This window comes from Phyllobates terribilis, unplaced genomic scaffold, assembly GCF_046119375.1.
Source record: "Phyllobates terribilis strain yellow unplaced genomic scaffold, ASM4611937v1 Scaffold_1030__1_contigs__length_461401, whole genome shotgun sequence".
NCBI classification, from domain to species: Eukaryota; Metazoa; Chordata; class Amphibia; order Anura; family Dendrobatidae; genus Phyllobates; species Phyllobates terribilis.
In genome coordinates this window covers 344,566-365,773 of record NW_027363790.1, presented here as the reverse complement: position 1 = coordinate 365,773, position 21,208 = coordinate 344,566, and the positions used below count along the sequence as shown (strand labels likewise).

At 42.9% G+C, this 21,208-nt stretch overlaps 1 protein-coding gene and 1 pseudogene across 1 annotated transcript; both read left to right on the top strand.

Annotated features, from left to right (window-relative positions):
* The first annotated feature begins 541 nt into the window (after nucleotides 1-541).
* On the top strand, nucleotides 542-973 carry LOC141241986 (oocyte zinc finger protein XlCOF29-like). Its single transcript, XM_073668822.1, has 2 exons — nucleotides 542-619; nucleotides 749-973. Exons 1-2 carry the CDS (start codon nucleotides 542-544, stop codon nucleotides 971-973), a joined length of 303 nt encoding a protein of 100 aa, XP_073524923.1.
* Nucleotides 974-1,511: 538 nt separating this feature from the next.
* On the top strand, nucleotides 1,512-19,369 carry LOC141241988 (uncharacterized; annotated as a pseudogene).
* The last annotated feature ends 1,839 nt before the right edge of the window (nucleotides 19,370-21,208 follow it).

The following is a 21,208-nucleotide window of genomic DNA, read 5'->3' as shown; positions in this document are numbered from 1 at the left end:
TACCGCCATCCCCCCCACACACAGTATAATATAATTCCAGTGTAGGTAAATGAGATGAGAATTAGCGTTATGGAAGATGAGTCTATGAGAAACGTATTCAGCTGCAGACTCCGGGGAAGAAACTGCTTGTTGTCTGTGGCCTAAAATATATAGGTTTTATTAGTAGAAGTCAATGAAAATAACTGAATGTTGTAAAATAATAAAAATATCATTGCTGTTAGGGTCCCCGCCAATCTCTGTATTTCCTGGTCAGCCCCAACGAACTTGTGATTATTACAGCCAATCAGCTGCTGACGCAGTGAGTAACACAGCCAGTGATTGGGAGTATGGAGGAGATGTCCATATAAGACTAGAGAATACAACATCTACACCTTCTATCTCCTGATATGTTTCCCTTATTATCTCCAGTAATTGTATTATTTCACAGGATTTTTATGATGTTACATCGGCTCATCATCTTCTCATTCAGGTCTCTACAATATCAGATCCTCTCAGTGAAGATCTTCTATATAAGAGAATTTTCCTGATTTACCCATCAAAGATGGATACGGACAGACACAAGATGGCTGAGAGGATATTACACCTCACCCTGGAGATCCTCTTCCGGCTTACTGGAGAGGTGAGAGATTCTGATGACGTCTCATTACATCATTCTTATCTATGGGAATAACAGATGGACAGAACTGGAGAGGTGAGGACACTGGAAATGTCTGTAGTGAGATTTATTAATGTGTCTCTTCATAACCAGGATTACTCAGTAGTGAAGAAGACCTCTAGTGAGCGCTGTCAGGACCCTGTGTCTGAGGGATGGGAAAGACCCCTGAGCCCAATCACAAGGCCTCCACCTCATCCCCTGATACATGAGGACATCAATGACCAGAAGATCCTAGAACTCACCTACAAGATGATTGAGCTGCTGACTGGAGAGGTGACACTGCTGGGAATGCTGGAACATTATACAGTAACACTATGAAGGGATCGGGGGGGTGACGGTATCATTGTATGTGTCAGGTTCCTATAAGGTGTCAGGATGTCACTGTCTATTTGTCCATGGAAGAGTGGGAGTATTTAGAAGGACGCAAATATCTGTATAAGGACGTCATGATGGAGGTTCCCCAGCCCCTCACATCACCAGGTAATAGACAGGACTAAATACACACGGCCTATAATTATCTGTATGTGAAGAATGAATTCAGTCCCTGTATGTGTTTCTTCCAGATCTGTCCAGCAAGAGGACAACACCAGAGAGATGTCCCCGTCCTCTTCTTCCACAGGACTGTAAACAAGAAGACCCAAATGTTCCTCAGGATCATCAGGTAGATGGAGAGAAGGTGTCATGAGATCTCCCCTATGATGTGTAGACGGCTGTGAAGGTCTTGTTATCAGTTTTGTTTTATCCACCAGTATTATATGTTGTCTATTTGTGTAATGAGGACGGTGGAGATGGCAGGATTAGAGCTGATCATAGATGTGACCTCTCCATCTGTCTGACTTTTACAATATTTGTTTCAGGGTGAAGATCTGACCCATATTAATACTACAGAGACATATATGAGGGGTGATGAGTGGTGTAAAGAGGAGATTCCTACATATGACCACCCAGGTGAGTAGTGACCATTAAATGCCGAGAAGTCACAGATTCTTCTCAGTCACCAGCTGTGGCTGCTTTATCGGTGGTGTAGACCGGCCGTATCACAATCGTGTGATCACCATTTCCCTCTAGACCACAACATTCTCCTCCACCCAAAACTGTCCAAATGACTTTGGGCATTAAAAGCCCTTTTCTATAGAACTTACAACCTGGAGGATCCACCTACCCACTGTCATTAGGAGACTTTGACCATTACCTGCCCAGATCTGTAAACTACAAAGCCAAATGTCAGCATATTGTGATCGACTCACTCAGCTTCTTAAAGAGGCAGACACAGGAACAGTGCGGCTGTTACCTCCAGGCCCACCCCACAAATACTCTAAAGGCTGTGAAGTTTATCCTATGACCTCCTCCCTCTCTACAGGTGTTCAATCATTCTAGCACTAAAGATGGCTGATTTACCCCCTCGTGTGCTGGAACCTTTTTCCTATGTTTAATTACTGGAGCTAACAATCTCAGTGCTACACATCTCTCCTCCAGTACTTTACCAGTGACTTTTTCACATTATGTAGAATGTGCTGAGAAGTTAGAAAATCACTTGAAGAAAAATATTATGATGGACCTGTAAAAGAAAGCGGAGGGTAATGATGCTGTTGGCTTCCTAGATCCCTGATATCTTATTGGATGAATCTACCTTCTCTCCCTTCTGTGCTGCTGAATGTGCTCATATGGTCCCTACAAGACCAGGTCCAGTCTTTATGGCCAAACTTCACTTTTATGATCGACAACATTAAATGTGCAGTGAGGCCAAGTGTGAATTTCTGTACAATAACAGCAGAGTTTCCCTTTATCCTGACTTTTCAATTTCTTTTAAAACCAACTAACTTCAAACAGGATTGTGATAAACTATACAGAAAATATTACACCTTTGCCATGATATATCTCTAAGCTGTGAGTGGCTGATGGCTGTAATATACATTTATTCACGCCTGCAGGAGATGTGTTGGCTCGAGCCCTGGTTTCATGGATTCACTCCACATCATGAATTCCATTATGTTATCAGTCCTAAGGAATTCAGATTACTGCACAATCTCTCCTGAAATGGGGGCATTAATACTTTCTCTACTCTTCTGCTCAGGAGTCATAGTTGCTCCAATGGTCCATCATAAATGAGTGTGACTCCAGTTTAGTGTTGGAGTTCTCCCCTCATACATATATAGTTATATGAAAAAGTTTGGGCACCCCTATTAATCTTAAGCTTAATGTTTTATAAAAATTGGTGTTTTTGCAACAGCTATTTCAGTTTGATATATGTAATAACTGTTGGACACAGTAATGTTTCTGCCTTGAAATGAGGTTTATTGTACTAACAGAAAATGTGCAATCTGCATTCAAACAAAATTTGACAGGTGCATAAGTATGGGCACCTCACCAGAAAAGTGACATTAATGTTTAGTAGATCCTCCTTTTGCAAAAATAACAGCCTCTAGTCGCTTCCTGTAGCTTTTAATGAGTTCCTGGATCCTGGATGAAGGTATTTTTGACCATTCCTCTTTACAAAACAATTCCAGTTCAGTTAAGTTTGATGGTCGCCGAGCATGGACAGCCCTCTTCAAATGATCCCACAGATGTTCAATGATATTCAGGTCTGGGGACTGGGATGGCCATTCCAGAACATTGTAATTGTTCCTCTGCATGAATGCCTGAGTAGATTTCAACTTTGTCACTGATTCTTGAATATTATTGTCAAGAATCTGCTGATACTGAGTGGAATCCATGCGTCCCTCAACTTTAACAAGATTCCCGGTGCCGGCATTGGCCACACAGCCCCAAAGCATGATGGAACCTCCACCAAATTTTACTGTGGGTAGCAAGTGTTTTTTTTGGAATGCTGTGTTTTTTTGCCGCCATGCATAACGCCTTTTTGTATGACCAAACAACTCAATCTTGGTTTCATCAGTCCACAGGACCTTCTTCCAAAAATAAATTGGCTTCTCCAAATGTGCTTTTGCATACCTTAGCCGACTCTGTTTGTGGTGTGCTTGCAGAAACGGCTTCTTCGCATCACTCTCCCATACAGCTTCTCCTTGTGCAAAGTGCGTTGTATAGTTGACCGATGCACAGTGACACCATCTGCAGCAAGTTGATGCTGTAGCTCTCTGGAGGTGGTCTGAGGATTGTCCTTGACTGATCTCACCATTCTTCTTCTCTGCCTTTCTGATGTTTTTCTTGGCCTGCCACTTCTGGCCTTAACAAGAACTGTCCCTGTGTTCTTCCATTTCCTTACTATGTTCCTCACAGTGGAAACTGACAGGTTAAATCTCCGAGACAGCTTTTTGTATCCTTCCCCTGAACAACTATGTTGAATAATCTTTGTTTTCAGATCATTTGACAGTTGTTTTGAGGAGCCCATGACGCCACTCTTCAGAGGAGATTCAAACCGGAGAACAACTTGCAAGTGGCCACTTTAAGTAGCTTTTCTCATGATTGCATACACCTGGCTATGAAGTTCAAAGCTCAATGAGGTTACAAAACCCAAAAAAGTGCTTTAGTAAGTCAGTAAAAAGTAGGTAGGAGTATTTAAAACAAGAAAATGATAAAGGTGCCCATACTTATGCACCTGTCAAATTTTGTTTGAATGCAGATTGCACATTTTCTGTTAGTACAATAAACCTCATTTCTAGGCAGAAACATTACTGTGTCCAACAGTTATTACATATATCAAACTGAAATAGCTGTTGCAAAAACACCAATTTTTATAAAACATTAAGCTTAAGATTAATAGGGGTGCCCAAACTTTTTCATATAACTGTATTGTTGTTGGGGATGTAACATTTTTTTATCCTATGTCTATTTGTTTACAGATTTTCATTTTGTATGATTGTGGTGGGATCGGCCGGCCTCACTTATGTTACTCAGTAACTCCCTGGTCTGTTTAAAAAGAGGTCTCATTACCTCTTCCAAATGCCAGATATTCAAATTTAAGACGCCTCATCTCTGCACTATTATAAAAAGTTCTCTTTAACTGTCTAATATTTCTTCTTGAAGCTCATCTGACAGAAAATATTGGATTTTACGTTAATTTAGAGTTTGTGGCTGTTGGTAATCTGTTTACTCCAGAGAGGTTTCTCCACTAGTTAATCTTCTCATTTTTCTTTACTGATTAAGGCTATGTGCCCACGATGCAGAAATGTTCCGGATTTTTTCCTGAGCATTTCTGCATCTCCCTGGCAGAAAAAACGCATGCGGATTGTACATGCGGATTGTACATGCGGATTTTACATGCGTTTTTCCTGCCAGGGACATGCGGATGTGAAGCTTTCTTCACATGCAGTTCCGCATGCCGGTTGACAAGTGCTTTCCAAGCTATTTTAGCATCACTTGGAAAGTGCTTGACAACTTGGTCACACTATATAAATCCATGCAAACGACCCCAAAGAATGTAAAAAAAATGAAAAAATAAATCTATACTTACCTTCTGATAGCCCCTGGAGTCTTGCTTCGTTCTGTCCTGGCTTGCCGGCAGCTTGCGGTACACAACACTGAAGGACCTGCCGTCGCATGACTAAATGACGTCAGCGCAGGTCCTTCAGTCCACCGCGATCTGGCGGCAAGCGAAGACAAGGAGACCGGGAGCCGTCAGAAGGTAAGTATAGTATTTATTTTTTATTTTATTCTTTTTTTACAGGTACTATGGTACCTGGGTCCGGAGGAGAGTCTCCTCTTCTCCAGACCCAGGTACCATCCGCACATTGAAACGCTTGGATTCCGCATGTACAGATGCAGTGATGCGGATTCCATGCGTTCCAATGCAAGTCAATGGCGGTGAAAACGCAGCGCTTCCGCAAAATAATTGGTAGTGCTGCGGTTTTTTCCGCAATGATAACCTGCAGCGGAAATTTCCGCAGCATGTGCACAGCACATGCGGATTATCATTGGGGAACATGGCAGGCCTTCTACCATGCGTTTTTTAAGCGTTTCTGCAGCGTTTTTGCCACTGCGGAAATGCTTAAAAAACGCATCGTGGGCACACAGCCTAAGACTGTTCAGCCTAATCTTTTCAGTAGAAAATGTGATGTGTTATTGTCTATAGTCACAGTTTTCCCCATCAACCTTTAACTTCTTTAACCCATCTACATGAATCTGGACTTACACAGAGACACCTAGGCTTGGGCCTTGGTGTGACCTGTTGTTCTGTGGAGTGAGATATGAAGAATAGTCAGGTAGCCGGGTTAGAACCAGGAGGGCAGAGAAAATACAAAATCAGAAGACAAAAGAGTAGTCAGTAGTGATGCTTGGTTATTTGTTACTCGAGCAATTTTCTGGCGGTTCCTTCCCCAACCCCCCCCCCCCCATATCCTCCGTAGGGCTGGAGGAAGTCTAAAAATTGTTCAGATCTATGAAAACAGTGGAAACAGCATGGGGAAGACCCCTGGAATCATCTCTGAATCCCAGGTCGCTGCTGTGAACAATGTTACCAGAGTAGTATGCCACTTTTACGGGCTGACAATAAAAAATACAAAAACGAAGATAAAATGGATTTTCCTGGAAACAATTTTTAAGAAACATTCTTTCCAGGATAATGACTTCTATATAATGCAAAATAAATAACAGAAAAAATACTCCTCCACACCTTGGGCTATGTTCACACTTAGTGTTTTTGCACGTTCACATTGCTTTCAACGGTGAAAAATACATTCACCGGTAAATGTAATTTTAACATTTTACTACCTTATCTGGCCATGTGGTGTGTAAGACATGATCAGATACATGTTTCATTCATGAAAGAGAGACTCTGTAAGTCCCATTTTTTTTTCAGGCCTCACTATTTATAAAGCGCCATCAGGCGGCCCTTACTATTGTTAGAGTACCCTGCGGCGGCCACTAAAGCTAGACGGCCAAGCTCCGCAAGTAAGCGCTTCCGGCCGACGGAAGCCACTGGCACCAATAGCAGCTGATTGGCGGGGTTGCCGGGTGCGGGACCCAGGTCAATCAGACATTGATGCCCTATCCTACGGATGGGGTATAAATGTAAAATTAGTGGACAACTTCTTTAATACGGTAAAGTTTGAAACTTGCATGGCCATATATTGCTTCTGCAATATAACGTATCCATCTGAGGTGGTCAAATTTTCTTTTTTGTATATATTATGTAAAGTTTGAAACTTGGAGGTCCAGCAGGCGGCCCTCACAATTTATAGAGTGCCAGCAAGTGGCCTCCACTATTTTTACAGGGCCAGTAGGCATCTTGTGGACAGATGAGACCAAGATAGAGCTTTTTGGTAAAACATATCATTCAGCTGTTTACTGTAAATGGAATGAGGCCTAAAAATAAAAGAACACAGAACTTACAGTCAATTATAGTGGAGGGTCAAAGATATTTAGGGGTTGTTTTGCTTCCTCTGGCACTGAATGCCTTCACTTTTTGTAAGGCATCATGAAATCTGAATATTCCCAAAGGATTTTGGGTAGCAATGTAGTGCCCAGTGTCAGAAAGTTGGATTGGCATCCTAGGTCATGGGTCTTTCAGCAGGACAAGGACCCCAAGTTATGAATTTCTGTCAACCATGATAAATTTCTGTGAACTTTGATGAATTTCTGAGTACAGATCACCGTAAAAATTTTGAATTGGTCAATGAGTGAATGGAAGAAATTAATTAAGTTATGAACTGTGGAAAGATGTGTTTGACCAGAATGAACAGTCCTTTCCAGCAGATGCTACCACCTAGCACCTATCCCTATACTAAATGTAGCTAACAGTGGTATTAATAAGGAATAGCATAGATTTTTTTTTCTTTTTTGCTTGCAGCAGCACGGAGTATAAGGCTATAATCCCTGACTAGATAACCTGTAATACGCTATTCCTAGTGCTATAGCTCACTCGTACACAAATTACAGATAAGAGAGGTAATATTGCAGAATATAAAATAGATTTTAACCCGCCCCCAGAGTATTTTTTTGGGATATGGCAGCACCAAACTGTGAAGGAACGCACGCAACTCTGCCTGCTTTGTTGACTTTCTGAGTGTAGGTTACATTAAAAAACACATCTGTCAGTGAGTTTTTTGAAGAATGCAATCAAGTTATAGACAGTGTATGCAACGAAAATGAACACTCTTTTCCAGCAGGAGTATACATGTATATTGTAAAGAATGTTAGAAGTAGGTCTCTAAAAATTATTCATGCGGGCGTCCTAAATACCTTTAAAATAATTAATGGGGGTGTTGCATGATGATCACCCTGTTGATATTGTGGTGTAGGATGAGAAGAAGGAATAGGACAACATAAAAAGAAGAAATCTTCACACCTATCTGGGTGTGAAGATTTGCATGGGAATAGACCAGAAAAAAATGGATTTGAGTTTATGTTCTGTTGCTGTCATCCGGTGGTGTTGAGAAGTCTGGGCCAATCCAGGCCTTGTTTATTTTGATATTAGTCAGCCTGTCAGCATTTTTAGTTGACAAGTGGGCGCACCTATCAGTTATAATACCCCCGGCGCACTAAAAACCCGCTCTGACAAAACGCTAGAGGCAGGGCAGGCCAGGACCTCCAAGCTGTAGTGAGACAGTTCATGCCACGAGTCTAACTTGGATACCTGATAGTTGTAAGGCACAGAGGAATCACCAAGGACGGTGGTACAGTCAGCAAGATACTCCTTCAGTATCTTCTAAAACTTTTCCCTCATTGTCAGACTACCCCGTGTATCAGGGCCTGGGCACTGGGAGGGTCTGAGAAAACTGTCCCAGACCTTTGAGAGTGTTCCCCTGCTTCTACTGCATATGGCTTTGTGTGTCTGTCTCCCTGTACTCATTGGTTGTCCAATGAACTGTGACCTCTACCATCTAAGTTGTCAGATGGGAATTTTTTATATTCTTCAACTAGGGCCTTCTGGTACTGCAACATTTTATTAGACCTCGCTGCCACTTGAAGGAGAGATAGAAAGTTCTCCATGTAGCATGGATCTAGAAGGGTGACCAACCAGTAATTACTGTTGCCTAAAATGTGTACAACGACGGGAAAGGCAGCAGAACATAAACTCAGCCATATGTGCCAGACTGCGAAGAGCCAAGACTTCCCTGTCCCCACCAAGATGGATGATTGTCCATCATCTCCTCCTCATACTCCTCTTTTGTCCTCCTCCTCTTCAGCCACGGTGAACAGACGGGATGAAGGTGGTGCAGGTTGTACCGTCTGTAGCGCAGGAAACCTGCCTGTGTTCCTCATTCGCACCCAATCCACGTTGAAAAGATGATACAAGGCTGGGCTGTGTAGCATCACCCTGTATAGTTTCTTGCCCATCTCAACTTGCTGCGCCTGCAAAACCTCCTCTTTAATTGTGAGCAGCGAGCGTTTCAGTAGGCAGAGAAGCGGGAGGGTGACGTTGATTATGGCGTCACCACCGCTCACTATCTTGGTGGAGTCCTCAAAGGTTTGGAGAACTGCACAGATGTCAGACATCCATGTCCACTCATCAGCTCTTATGTGCGGAGACTGACCAGAATATTGACGGGCGTGTTGGAGCTGGTACTCAACAACTGGCCACTGCTGCTCACAAGGCCTTGTTAACATATGCAACGTTGAGTTCCAACGCATGGTAACATTGTACAACAATCAGTGAGCTGGAAGTTACAAAGGCTGCTGAAGCACAGCCAGGGCGGCGGAAGCTGTAGCTGACTTGCGGAAATGGGCACACGCAGTGTACTTTCACAAGCAGCTCAGGCAGATCATGGTAGGTTTTGAGAAACCGCTGAACCACTAAGTTGAGCACGTGGGTCAGGCATGGTACATGTGCTCGGTTGCCAAGCTTCAGAGCCACTTGCAGGTTCCAGCCATTGTTACACACGACCATGCTTGGTTGTAGGTTCAGCGGTGAGAGCCACAGATCTGTCTGCTCTGTTACAGCTTTCAACAACTCTGCAGGGGTGTGCAGTTTGTCACCTAAGCAGATTAGCTTCTGCAGAGCCTGTTGCTGCTTGGCCAAGGCAGTGCTGAAGTTTCTAGCTTCATATTATTGATGTTTCAGAGATATGGAGGATGAAGAGGCGAAGGAGGTGCAGGAACTGCTGTACAAGGTGGGGGCAACCCTGATTGAACCAGGGCCCGCAATCCTCGGCATCGGTAGCACATGTTCCGTCCCGGCTTGCACAATATTCACCCATTGTGCCGTCAGGGAAATGTTGCATCCCTGGCCACAAGCACTTGTCCACATGTCTGTGGTTAGGTGGACCTTCCTAGTAACTGCATTGTGAGGGCACGGGTAATGTTAAGGGACAAGTGCTTGTGTAAGGCAGGGATGGTACATCGGGAGAAATAGTGGCTGCTGGGGACTGAGTACCTAGGTACAGCTGCGGCCATGAGGTTGCAGAAAGCTTCCTTCTCCACAAGCCTAAAATGCAATATTTCCAGTGCGAGCAGTCTGGAAATGTGGCCGTTTAGTATTGTGGCCTGTGGGTGTGCAGGTGGCTGCGTATTTCCGCTTGTGTTCCAAGGGACAACTGAACGCTGCGCTGGGACAAGGACGTGAATGTGGTTGCTACGACAGGTGGAGAGTGGGAGGCATCTTCGCCTGCATCATGGACAGGGGATTGGCATGCACATACAACAGGTGAAGAGGCAGTGGTGTCGCCCACAGACACTGTTTCTGGTCCTGGCGTTTGGCCCAGCTAGTTGAGTGCTTTGCTATCGTGTGCCTGAGCATGCTGGTGGTGGTCAGGCTAGTAGTTGTGCTGCCCCTGCTGATGCTGGCACAGTATATGTTGCAAATAGCCTTTTTTGGGTTAACTGGACAGTTTTTAAAAAAGCGCCAGACTCAGGAAGACCTAACCCTTGGACTGGCAACTTCCCTCGTGCTGGTGTTCTGGGGAACAGTTGCCCGCCTTGTCTCTATGGTCACGTCACTACCTCTTCCTGCCTGTTGCGGTACTATGGATCCCACCTTCTCTGCGCTGCTGTCTTTGCTCTGCTTGTCACCTTCCCAGATTGGGTAAGTAACCTCATCGTCCACCATCTCGTCTTCCCCGTCCACACCCTTGTCTTCCTACTGACTTACAAATATTTGGGTATCGCTAAGTGTGATCTCCTCATATCCTGCTTGAAGCGAACAGGGCAAGAGGACAGAAACTATAAATGGAAATATAAACAGCCCTTCGGAGTGTCTAAGTGTGAGATCACTTGTCTCCGGGCGCTCGGCATGGTGAGAGGAAGGAGGCTCAGGGTGAGGATTATGTGGTCCAGACTCAAGACTACTGAGACTGGACCGTGTGGAAGACAGGGTGGTGCTGAAAACTGACTGGAAGCATTGTCTGCTATCAACCCAACAACCTTTTCACACTGGTCTGGCTTCAAGAGTGTTGTTCCACAAAGTGGGACAGGACGCTAGGTCGACATGATGTGGGTGTTTGTTGTGCTACTTCAGCAGGCACAGTTTCCCCTTGCCCCGTCTCATGCTGCACATAACACATCTGCATCTCTGGCTGCTATAGGCGTAAAAGGGGACAAACTTATGGTGTGGCACCCATGCTCCCCTGACCTCAACCCCATTGAGAACCTCTGGAGCTTCATCAAAAGGAGTGTCTATGATGGCGGGAGGCAGTTCACATCTAAGCAACAGCTCTGGGAGGGTATTCTGTCCTCGTGCAAAACAATTAAAGCAGAAACCATCCAAAACCTGACAAATTCAATGGACGAGAGAGTTCAGAAGCTCCTTTCGAACAAGGGGTCCTATGTGCAAATGTAACATCACCTAGAATAAAGTTTTGAGGTGAAAACTGTTTGATTTCAGTTTGTAATAACCTGCTAATGCTTATAATTTCAAAAATGACCATTTTTTTGTTCTTTATTAAAATGAAAACGTTGAAAACTCTGCTGTGCATAATAATTTGGAACATGCATTTTGAGTGCAGTTTGAGTGTTTTATTTTTTAAAAAATATACTGTTATCATAGGCAGTTTGTACAAAAACCTTTCAATTGTACTCTAATAGTTATTTGACTGGAAAATTACAATGACTGCAATTCATATAGGTAATTTGGGAAAATCTGAAAAAATATTATTTGCATAATAATTTGGAACACAGTGTATTTGGCAGCTTCAACAAAATTTCACGATTATTAATGCAGTAAAAATCTGACCACTTCAGATGAGCAAGTTTTACTGCAATAGCAATATGCTATTGGTTAGCGGCCAAGTCAGGATGTATGTTTTCAACACACAACTGTCACATTTTAAATGGAGTATAATATTTCGCAGATTACAAAAAATTTCAGGATCATTACGCAGTAAAATCTGACCACCACAGATGGACTTTTTCAATGCTTGCACTACATAGCAATGCTAGTCAAATCAACTAAGTGTGGCTGTATACTGTTAACAAACAAATGGAGCAGTAAAAATAGTGTAGTATATTGCTTTTCACAAAAATTAGCAGGATTAAGAGCAAAAAGGAATATTATTATCCCTGAGAACTAGGGCTATTGATATGAGTTACAGCAGCAGAAAGAACATGCAATGAAGCCTAACCTGTAGTGCACTATCTCTCCACAAACTCTGCCTAACCTGCTAACAGCAGTATTAATATACATCAGAATGAGCCCTTACAAGGGCTGTTGGTTCAGATGAAATAAATACAACTAGTGTGGAATCCCTGCCTAAAAGAAGCTAGAATTCTCTCCCTCGCTCAGCCGCAGCTCTCCCTACTCTGCCTATTTCCGGGGTAGACTGTGATGAGGGCAGGGTCCCTGGTCTTATATAGACCTGATGATGCTATGCGGCCAGCAATTCACTGTAATGTCACTACCAACATGGCTACGGCATTACAGTGACTGGCAGGCGATCCCTACATGTTAATTGGCTGCCTAAAAAGTGCCAAACATGTGAGGCCGGCACTCGAGCTCGCTCCCGAAATTTTAAGAAAAAAAAATACTCGCTGAGTACTGAGCATTTCGAGCACTGTGATGCTCGGGTAAGTAACGAGTAGTGACAAGCATGCTCGCTCATCACTAATAGTCAGTAAATGGGCCAAAGCCATATCAGGAACCAAACACACAAGCCGGGTGCTGAGTACAGAGGACTGAACCAGAGGAGAACAAGGCTGTATCAGGCAGCTTCTGGCAATATACTCTGAGCTTTAGTAGTGTGACTTCAGCTGGATTGCACACACTCATACTGCCAGACTGGATGGTACTACAGGTCCCAAGCACCCTAATCTTAATGGCTGGACAGGGCCTGTGCGCCCAGAGCTTCTGGTTCCAACATCTCCATCACCAATGCCACCCGCAGAATGAATAAGGCGGCTCCTGGTGACAGGAGAAGATCCCAGAGGAGATGGGATTCACCATTTGCAGAAGCCCTAATATGACAAAATGGCAGAAAACCAGAACATTAGAAATCCCCATAAAGTGACTCCATTTTGGAAATTATAACCCTCAATGAATGAATCTATAGGACTAGTGACTATTTTGACTCCACAGACACTTTCCGGAAATTAGCACGCAGTGGATTTTGGAGAGTGAAAATTGCACATTGGCCATTTTATTACCCAACACATAGTGCCCATATTGTGCTCCAGGAGGCACACACCATAAATTAACTGTGTTCTTCTCACTATAGTAATGCCAAATTCATGGATGCTAAATGTGGTTTGGCACACTGCAAGGGTCAGAAGCAAGGGGGGCATTTGTTTTTGGGAGTGCGGATATTGCTGGATTGGTTTATGGAAGCCATGTTTCTTTTTAAGAGCCTTTTGAGCCACTAATAATGTGGAAACCTCTGTTTTTCCACTGACAGATAATGGACTTGAGTGGGGACTTTTTTTTTTTTGCAGGATGAGTAGAAGTTTTTATTGGTATTATTTTCGCCTACATAACATTTTTTGGTGGCTTTTTTTATTCCATATTTTGGAGGCAGAATGAACAAACAGTTGAACACCACGCTCCACTGGTTCATCCTATGAGGTTTTCTATTAGACTGTGAACTGTCATTGTCTTGGTAAATAATAATAATTTTTCTACGTAACTTTCAATTGTTACCGACAGTTTAAGTAGAAATGTTCACAAATATTACATTCAAGGATATTTTATTCAAAAATTATAACTGTTTTTATTCTTGGCAGATGACTGTACCAGGAGATCAGAGGGACAGCTGACATCATCAATTTTTAAATCCGATGATCTTGAGATGCCACAAGATACAATTGAAGTGAATGCCATTACTCCAGATACACCATCATCCCTTCACAGCAAAGATCTGTCATCTGATCCTTTGAAACAGGTCCTGTCTTCTGATTCATTACCGACTACTAAGGAAAATCAAAGTCACAAAATAAGCATTAAAAAGCAAACTGCTCCTAAGGCAAATAATCCATTTTCATGTTCAGAATATGGAAATAGTTTTCCTCTCCAAAAGTTTTTTCTTAAGAATCAAGACATTCACACAGCAGAGAATATATTTTATTGTTCCAAGTGTGGGAAATGTTTTAACCAGAAATCGAAACTTGTTCGACACCAGAGAACTCACGCAGGGGAGAATTCATTTTCATGTTCAGAATGTGGGAAATGTTTTATGAAGAAATCATCTCTTCTTAGTCATCAGAGAACTCACACAGGGGAGAAGCCTTTTTCCTGCTCAGAATGTGGAAAATATTTTAGACATAAACGTAGTCTTGTTTTGCACCAAATAACGCACACAGGGAAGAAGTCTTTTTCATGTTCAGAATGTGGGAAATGTTTTAACCGAAAAGCGTATCTTGATAGCCATCAGAGAACCCACACAGGGGAGAAGCCTTTTTCATGTTCAGAATGTGGGAAATGTTTCAGATGGAAACAGCATCTTGATAACCACCAGAGAACTCACACAGGGGAGAAGCCTTTTTCATGCTCAGAATGTGGGAAATGTTTTAACCGGAAACAGAATCTTGATAACCACCAGAGAACTCACACAGGAGAGAAGCCTTTTTCATGTTCAGAATGTGGGAAATGTTTTAAATGGAAATCAGATGTTGTTATGCACAAAAGAACCCACACAGGGGAGAAGCCTTTTTCATGCTCAGAATGTGGGAAATGTTTTAGCTGGAAATCGCATCTTCGTAGCCACCAGAGAACCCACACAGGGGAGAAACCTTTTTCATGTTCAGAATGTGGGAAATGTTTTAACCGGAAACAGAATCTTGATAACCACCAGAGAACCCACACAGGGGAGAAGCCTTTTTCATGTTCAGAATGTGGGAAATGTTTTAACCTGAAACAGAATCTTGATAACCACCAGAGAACCCACACAGGGGAGAAGCCTTTTTCATGTTCAGAATGTGGAAAATGTTTTAACCTGAAACAGAATCTTGATAACCACCAGAGAACCCACACAGGGGAGAAGCCTTTTTCATGTTCAGAATGTGGGAAATGTTTTAACCAGAAATCAGATTTGATTAAGCACCTGAGAACCCACACAGAAGAGAGGCCTTTTTCATGTTCAGAATGTGGGAAATGTTTTAACCAGAAATCACATTTGATTAAGCACCTGAGAACCCACACAGAAGAGAGGCCTTTTTCCTGTTGAGAATGTGGGAAATGTTTTAACCAGAAATCAGGTTTGATTAAGCCCCAGAGAATTCACACAGGGGATAAGCATTTTTCATGTTCAGAATGTTTGAAAAGATTTAACTGAAAATTGTATCTTCATAAAGGGGTTGTCCACTACTAGGGCAACCACTTGTCATTCCTCATGTTTGGCCTCATTAAAATAAAAACACTCATACTCACGCTCTGTGTCATCGCTGTTCCAGCCGTGTCTGCACTCATGTACCCGGGGCTATTGTGAGGTTGTTACATCACCCGAGCCCTGCGCCCAATCAGCGCCAGCTTCACTGTCCCTGCCTTCAGACAGATTGAACATCAACAGGAAGCCACGGCTACAGCTGCTTTCTGACTTTCTGTTATTGTTCGATGTGTCCAAAGGTGGGGACAGTGACTCCAGGGCTGATTGGGCACAGGGCTTACATGACGTAACAACGTAATATAATCCCTGGAAACGCAAGTGCTGACACCGCTAGAACGCCGCAGGCATGGGAGGTTTGTATGACTTTTTATTTTAACAGGACCAAACATGAGGAATGAGAAGGAGTTGTCTAAGTAGTGGACAGCCCCTTTTAAAGATCAAAAATCCCACACACAGAGAAGACATTATCATACCTAGAGTGTGAGAAATGAATTACTGGAAAATCGTATTTTGTTGACCATCAAAAATAACCCAGACGGGTAGAAACTATATATGTTATTGACAAATTGTACATACGTATTGTGTGTATGTAAATGTGAATCAGAGCTCTGTGTATATAAATATGCATACAAGTGGTGTTCAAAAGTTCTGCATAGGCATGAAGAAAACTATATATTTCATACTTCTGCATCTCTACAGTGAAACTGGTGGAACATATATGTTTTTGTAATCCCTCATTGTATGCCATACTCATTTTTGAATGTCCCAAGTGTATAAATTGTTATGGTATGCGCATTTTTGATAATTTTTTTTTACAGCATAACCATCATAACCATACCTACACCAGTACAGTGTGTAGAATGGTGAACAGGTTTCTAAGTTCATTAACTTCCAATGCAAGTTCACACAGACTTAAATTTTACTTTTTAAGATTTATTGTTTTTTATTTAATTCAGAGTCCTGAAAAGGGCCTTTTGACTGCATCTTTAGGCTGCCTGCCCACGTTGCGTATTACAAGCGTATATGCTGCGGAATTTCCGCAGCGTAAACGCTTGTAAAACGCATGTATATCCGCACCCCATGGTCCCCAATGGCATTCCGCAATGTCAATGCCCATGCTGCGGATTTTTCCGCAGCGTATATACTGCGGTCAAAAATCCACAGCATGTTCATTAATTTTGCGTTTCCGCATGCGGAATCAATGTGCGGATGGTACCCAAGTCTGGAGGAGAGGAGACTCTCATCCAGACCTGGGTACCAAAGAACCTGTAAAAAAAAGAATAAAATAAAGTTTATACTTATCTTCTGATGTTTTCCCTCCGTTGCGCTGTTGTGTGAAGGACCTGCCACGTCATTGAGTCATGTGACCTATCACATGACTCAATGACTTCACCGCAGGTCCTGCACACAACAGCGTGAGCCGCTCAAGACTCCGGACGGGGCAGAGAATGCATCGGAAGGTGAGTATAAACTTTATTTTTTTATTTTTTACCATTCTGATTTTTTTTTTAACTATTACTTGGTCACACTATATAAATCCATGCCGGTTGCATGGATTTATATAGTGTGAACAAGTTGTCAAGCACTTTTCCAAGTGATGCTTAAATCACTTGGAGAAGTGCTTGATAACCCGCATGCGGAAATGCATGCAAAGACACCTCACAAACGCTTCTACCTGGCGGGAAAACCGCATGCGATTTTCCCGCCAAGGAGAAGTGTAAAAAATATGCTTCAGTTCCGCAACGTGGGCACTTAGCCTTAGCTTCTAATACTTTATTGGCCAGACTTTGCTCTTGAGCACCAACTTGCATCTCTGTGGCATTGAGTGAACAAGCTTCTGCAGATGTTCACGAGTGATGATGTGCTTCCAGGCCTGTATCAGAGACTCAATCAACTCTCTCTTGGTCCTTGGCTATTTTTTAGATATCTCTATTGATACCTTGTGCCACAAATTTTCAATTAGATTGAGGTCCGAGGACTGGGCTGGCCAGTCAATAGTAGCCACCTTGTTCTATTTTTCCATTCTTAGCTCTGTGACAAGGAGCATTATCATCCTGGAAGATATAATCCCCTGAAAACAGGTGTTGAGCAGAAGGCAGCATTTTCTTATTAAGGATGTCTATGTATTTTTTTGCATTACCATACCCTCCACAATATGAAGCCTTCCAACACCATTGGCTGCCATACAGCCCCAGACCATTACTTTCATCGGATGTTTCACAGAGAAGCTCAAACACTGGCTTGTACTCATCATGTGGAAACCTTCTCAGATAAGACTTGCCATCATTTCCTAAAATGAAAAAAGTGCTTTCATCACTAAATAGCACTTTTTCCCACTCCTCCTTCCTCCATTTTGAATATTTCAATGCCCACAGTTTTCGCCTTTGTCTTTGTATGGCTGTCATCAATGGCTTCTTTCGGGCCTTGTACCCTCTCAATCCTGCTTCCAAACATCTCTTCCTAACAGTTGATGTTGATACCTCAATATTGCACTTTTCTTGCCATTCTCGCAGAAGCTGAGGAGAGGTGAGCTTTCGATTGGCAAGGGATGTTCTTATCAGTACTCTATCCTCCCTTTTAGTTGACTTTCTGGGCTGACTAGATCTGGGCCTGTCCTGGGTAATTCCAAGCTGCTTATGTTTCTGCAAAATTCTTACGACTGTACTCTGATTACAGCCGACCTTCCTTGCGATCTGGGGGCCAGTATAACCCTCTTCATGTAGCACCACAACTCGCACACGATCCTCCGCTGACAAAAATCTGAAGGCTCCCATCATAAAGCTCTACAGTATGATTCACTAGATAGACCAACAGATAAAACAAGCAAACAAAGCAGCAGATGTGATGCAATGTAATGGAATGTGATTGGCTGCCATATCCAGGTTATGATTGGTCACAAGAACCTCATCTGTGATTGGCTAATTTTGGATCTGAAGCTGTACAATATTTAGTTGTGCTTTCAATTCCCATATTGTTGCAATTGTTAGAACCTTGCTCTTAGGTTTTTTTTCCTTTGCTGGTCACATGACCTTGTTGGCCTATTTAAGCCTGCTCCGCCCTTCTGGCTTTGCTGGACTTCATTGTATATCTACTTTCTAGCTAGCCTGTGCTCTGTGTCTTGCTCTGTTAGTTTGCTTGGTCTACTGACCTCTATGTTCTATATATTTTGTTTGTTCGTCTGTCTGCTACTATTTCTGTTAGGAGGTGTCCCATATTCCTCCCAGTCCTTAGTACTTGTAGGGATTCCTTCCCCACATCTATAGGTCTCCGTACAGACTAGCTTAGGACTTTAGCAGGTCTGATCGCAGGATCAGGTCCCCTGTTACATCGTAGGGATTAAGCTGAGTTCTATCGTAGGGACAGATCTCCTCTCTTTCCTTAGCTCTGGTAGCAGAACATAACAGCAATAATTTCAGGCAAAACTGCTTCAAAAGCTAAAAATATTACAGGGAGAGAATGCAAAATTGTATTCTGAACAAAACCATATATAATGTCATATTAGCATCGAAGATATTCGACAGAAAACGTTTAAAACTTGAAAAATCAATTTATCCTATACCTATGCAGGACTTTTGAACACCACTGTATGTAGCAGAGCTGTGTGTATGTAAATGTGCGTATGTAGCAGAGCTGAGTGTGCATGCACTGTCCATGCAGCAGTGTTAGAAAGACCACATGGGCCAGGGTTCATCCTATTGATTGCCGTACTCCTTTCCGTTGGTATAACACTTCTCAGACAATGCAGGATAGGGGACCACACTCAGATAAGACTTTATTGGGTCAACAACAGTTAACATCATATATTACAATCCCATTGGCTCGCTGGGGATTAGAACCTCAGCGACTTTGGGGCATTTAGAGCCAATCTGCTGCCAACTACCAGGATGATGAAGATTCCCCATGGGACCTTCAGGATTTTAAGAGTGTTAGTGTGGAATAATGGGCCAAAATCACACCTGGGCAATGCATGTGACTAGTTTCTCCATACAGGAGGCATCTTGAAGCTGTCATCTCCAGCAAAGGCTTTTGTGTGAAGTATTAAATAAACTTAAGTGAGTGAGTTAAATACTTATTCCCTGTGTCATTTCTCATTATTACAAATAGCTTATTTTTTGGCCATCTTTGGTTTGATTTCTTTAAATAGTTGGGTCCAGAAAATATTTGGACAGTGATACGAGTTTGGGCATTTTATCGGTTTACCAAAACATATTTAGGATAAAATTATATAATCAGTCTGGCCTTAAAGTTCCAACTCTCCGCTTTAATTTGAGGGTGTTCACATCATAATTGGATGTAGGGTTTAGGAATTACAGCTCTTTAATATGGGGCTGCATCTTTTTCAAGGAACCGAAGGTAATTGGACAATTATTTCAAAAGCTCTTTCACTGGCTGTATGGGCTCTTCCCCCATTAATCCATCATCAATTAAGATGGTAAAAGGTCTTGTGCTGATTCCAGGTGTGGCTTCGTATTTGGAAGCTGTTGCTGTGAACCCATAACACAGAAATGAGCTCTCAATGGAAGAGAAAAGATCAAATCTACCAATGATCAGAAATATTAGGAGTTGCTAAATTAACAGAATGGTATATTTTGCAAAAAAAAAAAGTTCACTTCTGAGCTTGGGGACTCAAAAAGGTGTGCACGCCCACTGAAGGAAACCGTGGTGGATGATTGCAGAATCCTTTCAATGGTGAAGAAAAGCCCCTTCACAATATGAACCTACGTGAAGAAAACTTTCCAGGAAAAAGGTGTTTCAGTGTTTAGGTCCACCATAAAAGAGCAGACTTCATAAGAGCAAATACAGAGGGTTCACCACAAGGTGCAAAGCATTCTTTGGACAGATGAAACTAATATCAACCTGTATAAAAAAGATGGGAAGAATAAAGTTTGGAGAAGGCTTGAAACGGCTCATGATCCAAACACAGCACATCTTTTGTAACACATGGTGGCGGCTGTGTGAAGTTACAGGCATGCTTGGTTTCCAATGGCCGATATTTTCTGCTCAGATACCACCAAATGCAGTAAGGTTGATTGGACGGCGTGCTACGATACCGGCACAGTACTGCAGGAAACCAGTGGCCAAAGGAGCACGAGCAGAAGAGCAAGCAGTAGCAGAAGTTCTTGTAGTTAGCAAAAGGAGTTGTAGGAACAATCCGTAGATGGGTGAGAACAATCTAGGAAAATGTTCAGGAGCTTGGAGACTGGAAACTAGGCTAACACCTAGACACAATACTACTTGTCACATACATCATCAAATTCTTTATACACAGATGGTAGTTTAGAAGATTATTCAGGATTGTGAAGACCCGGGGTCTTCCATGGGCGTAACGCTACTCAGACAGCACAGGGTGAGGGTAAAACAGCGTGGCAATACTTTATTGACCCACAAACTGACAAACACACAGAACAATCCCATCATATACCCAAGATGGAACATTACACAGTCTCACCCTTCCTTCTTCGACTGCCTAGGATAGAACAACTGCGCCTTTGGAGACTTCCAGGGCCGACTACCTCAACCAGTGGCCCCCCGCTTCTGGTGGGCCCCCACAGAGAGGAGGTAGCAGTAAGCTTAGGAAGCTAGCAGTCCATCAAGGTACAAGGCCAGGAGACCCGAGGGTCCCAACCTGGCCTCTCCGAGAGTTTCCATGGGGCCAGGCGACCGGTGGGTCCCTCCTGGCAACTCTAAATGTCTCCATGGGTTCTAGGTGACCGGCGGGTTCACCCTAGCAACGCCCAAACAACATCCATGGGACCAGGTGACTTCTTTGTCCTCTCCTGGTCTCCCCAAAAGTATCTATGGTATCTCTGATGATTAAATGGAGCAAATCCATATCTTTCCAGTCAGGGAGCATACCCTTAGACCAGAATCATGTGAAATTCAAATCGGTGTCTCTTTGGATGCCATGCAA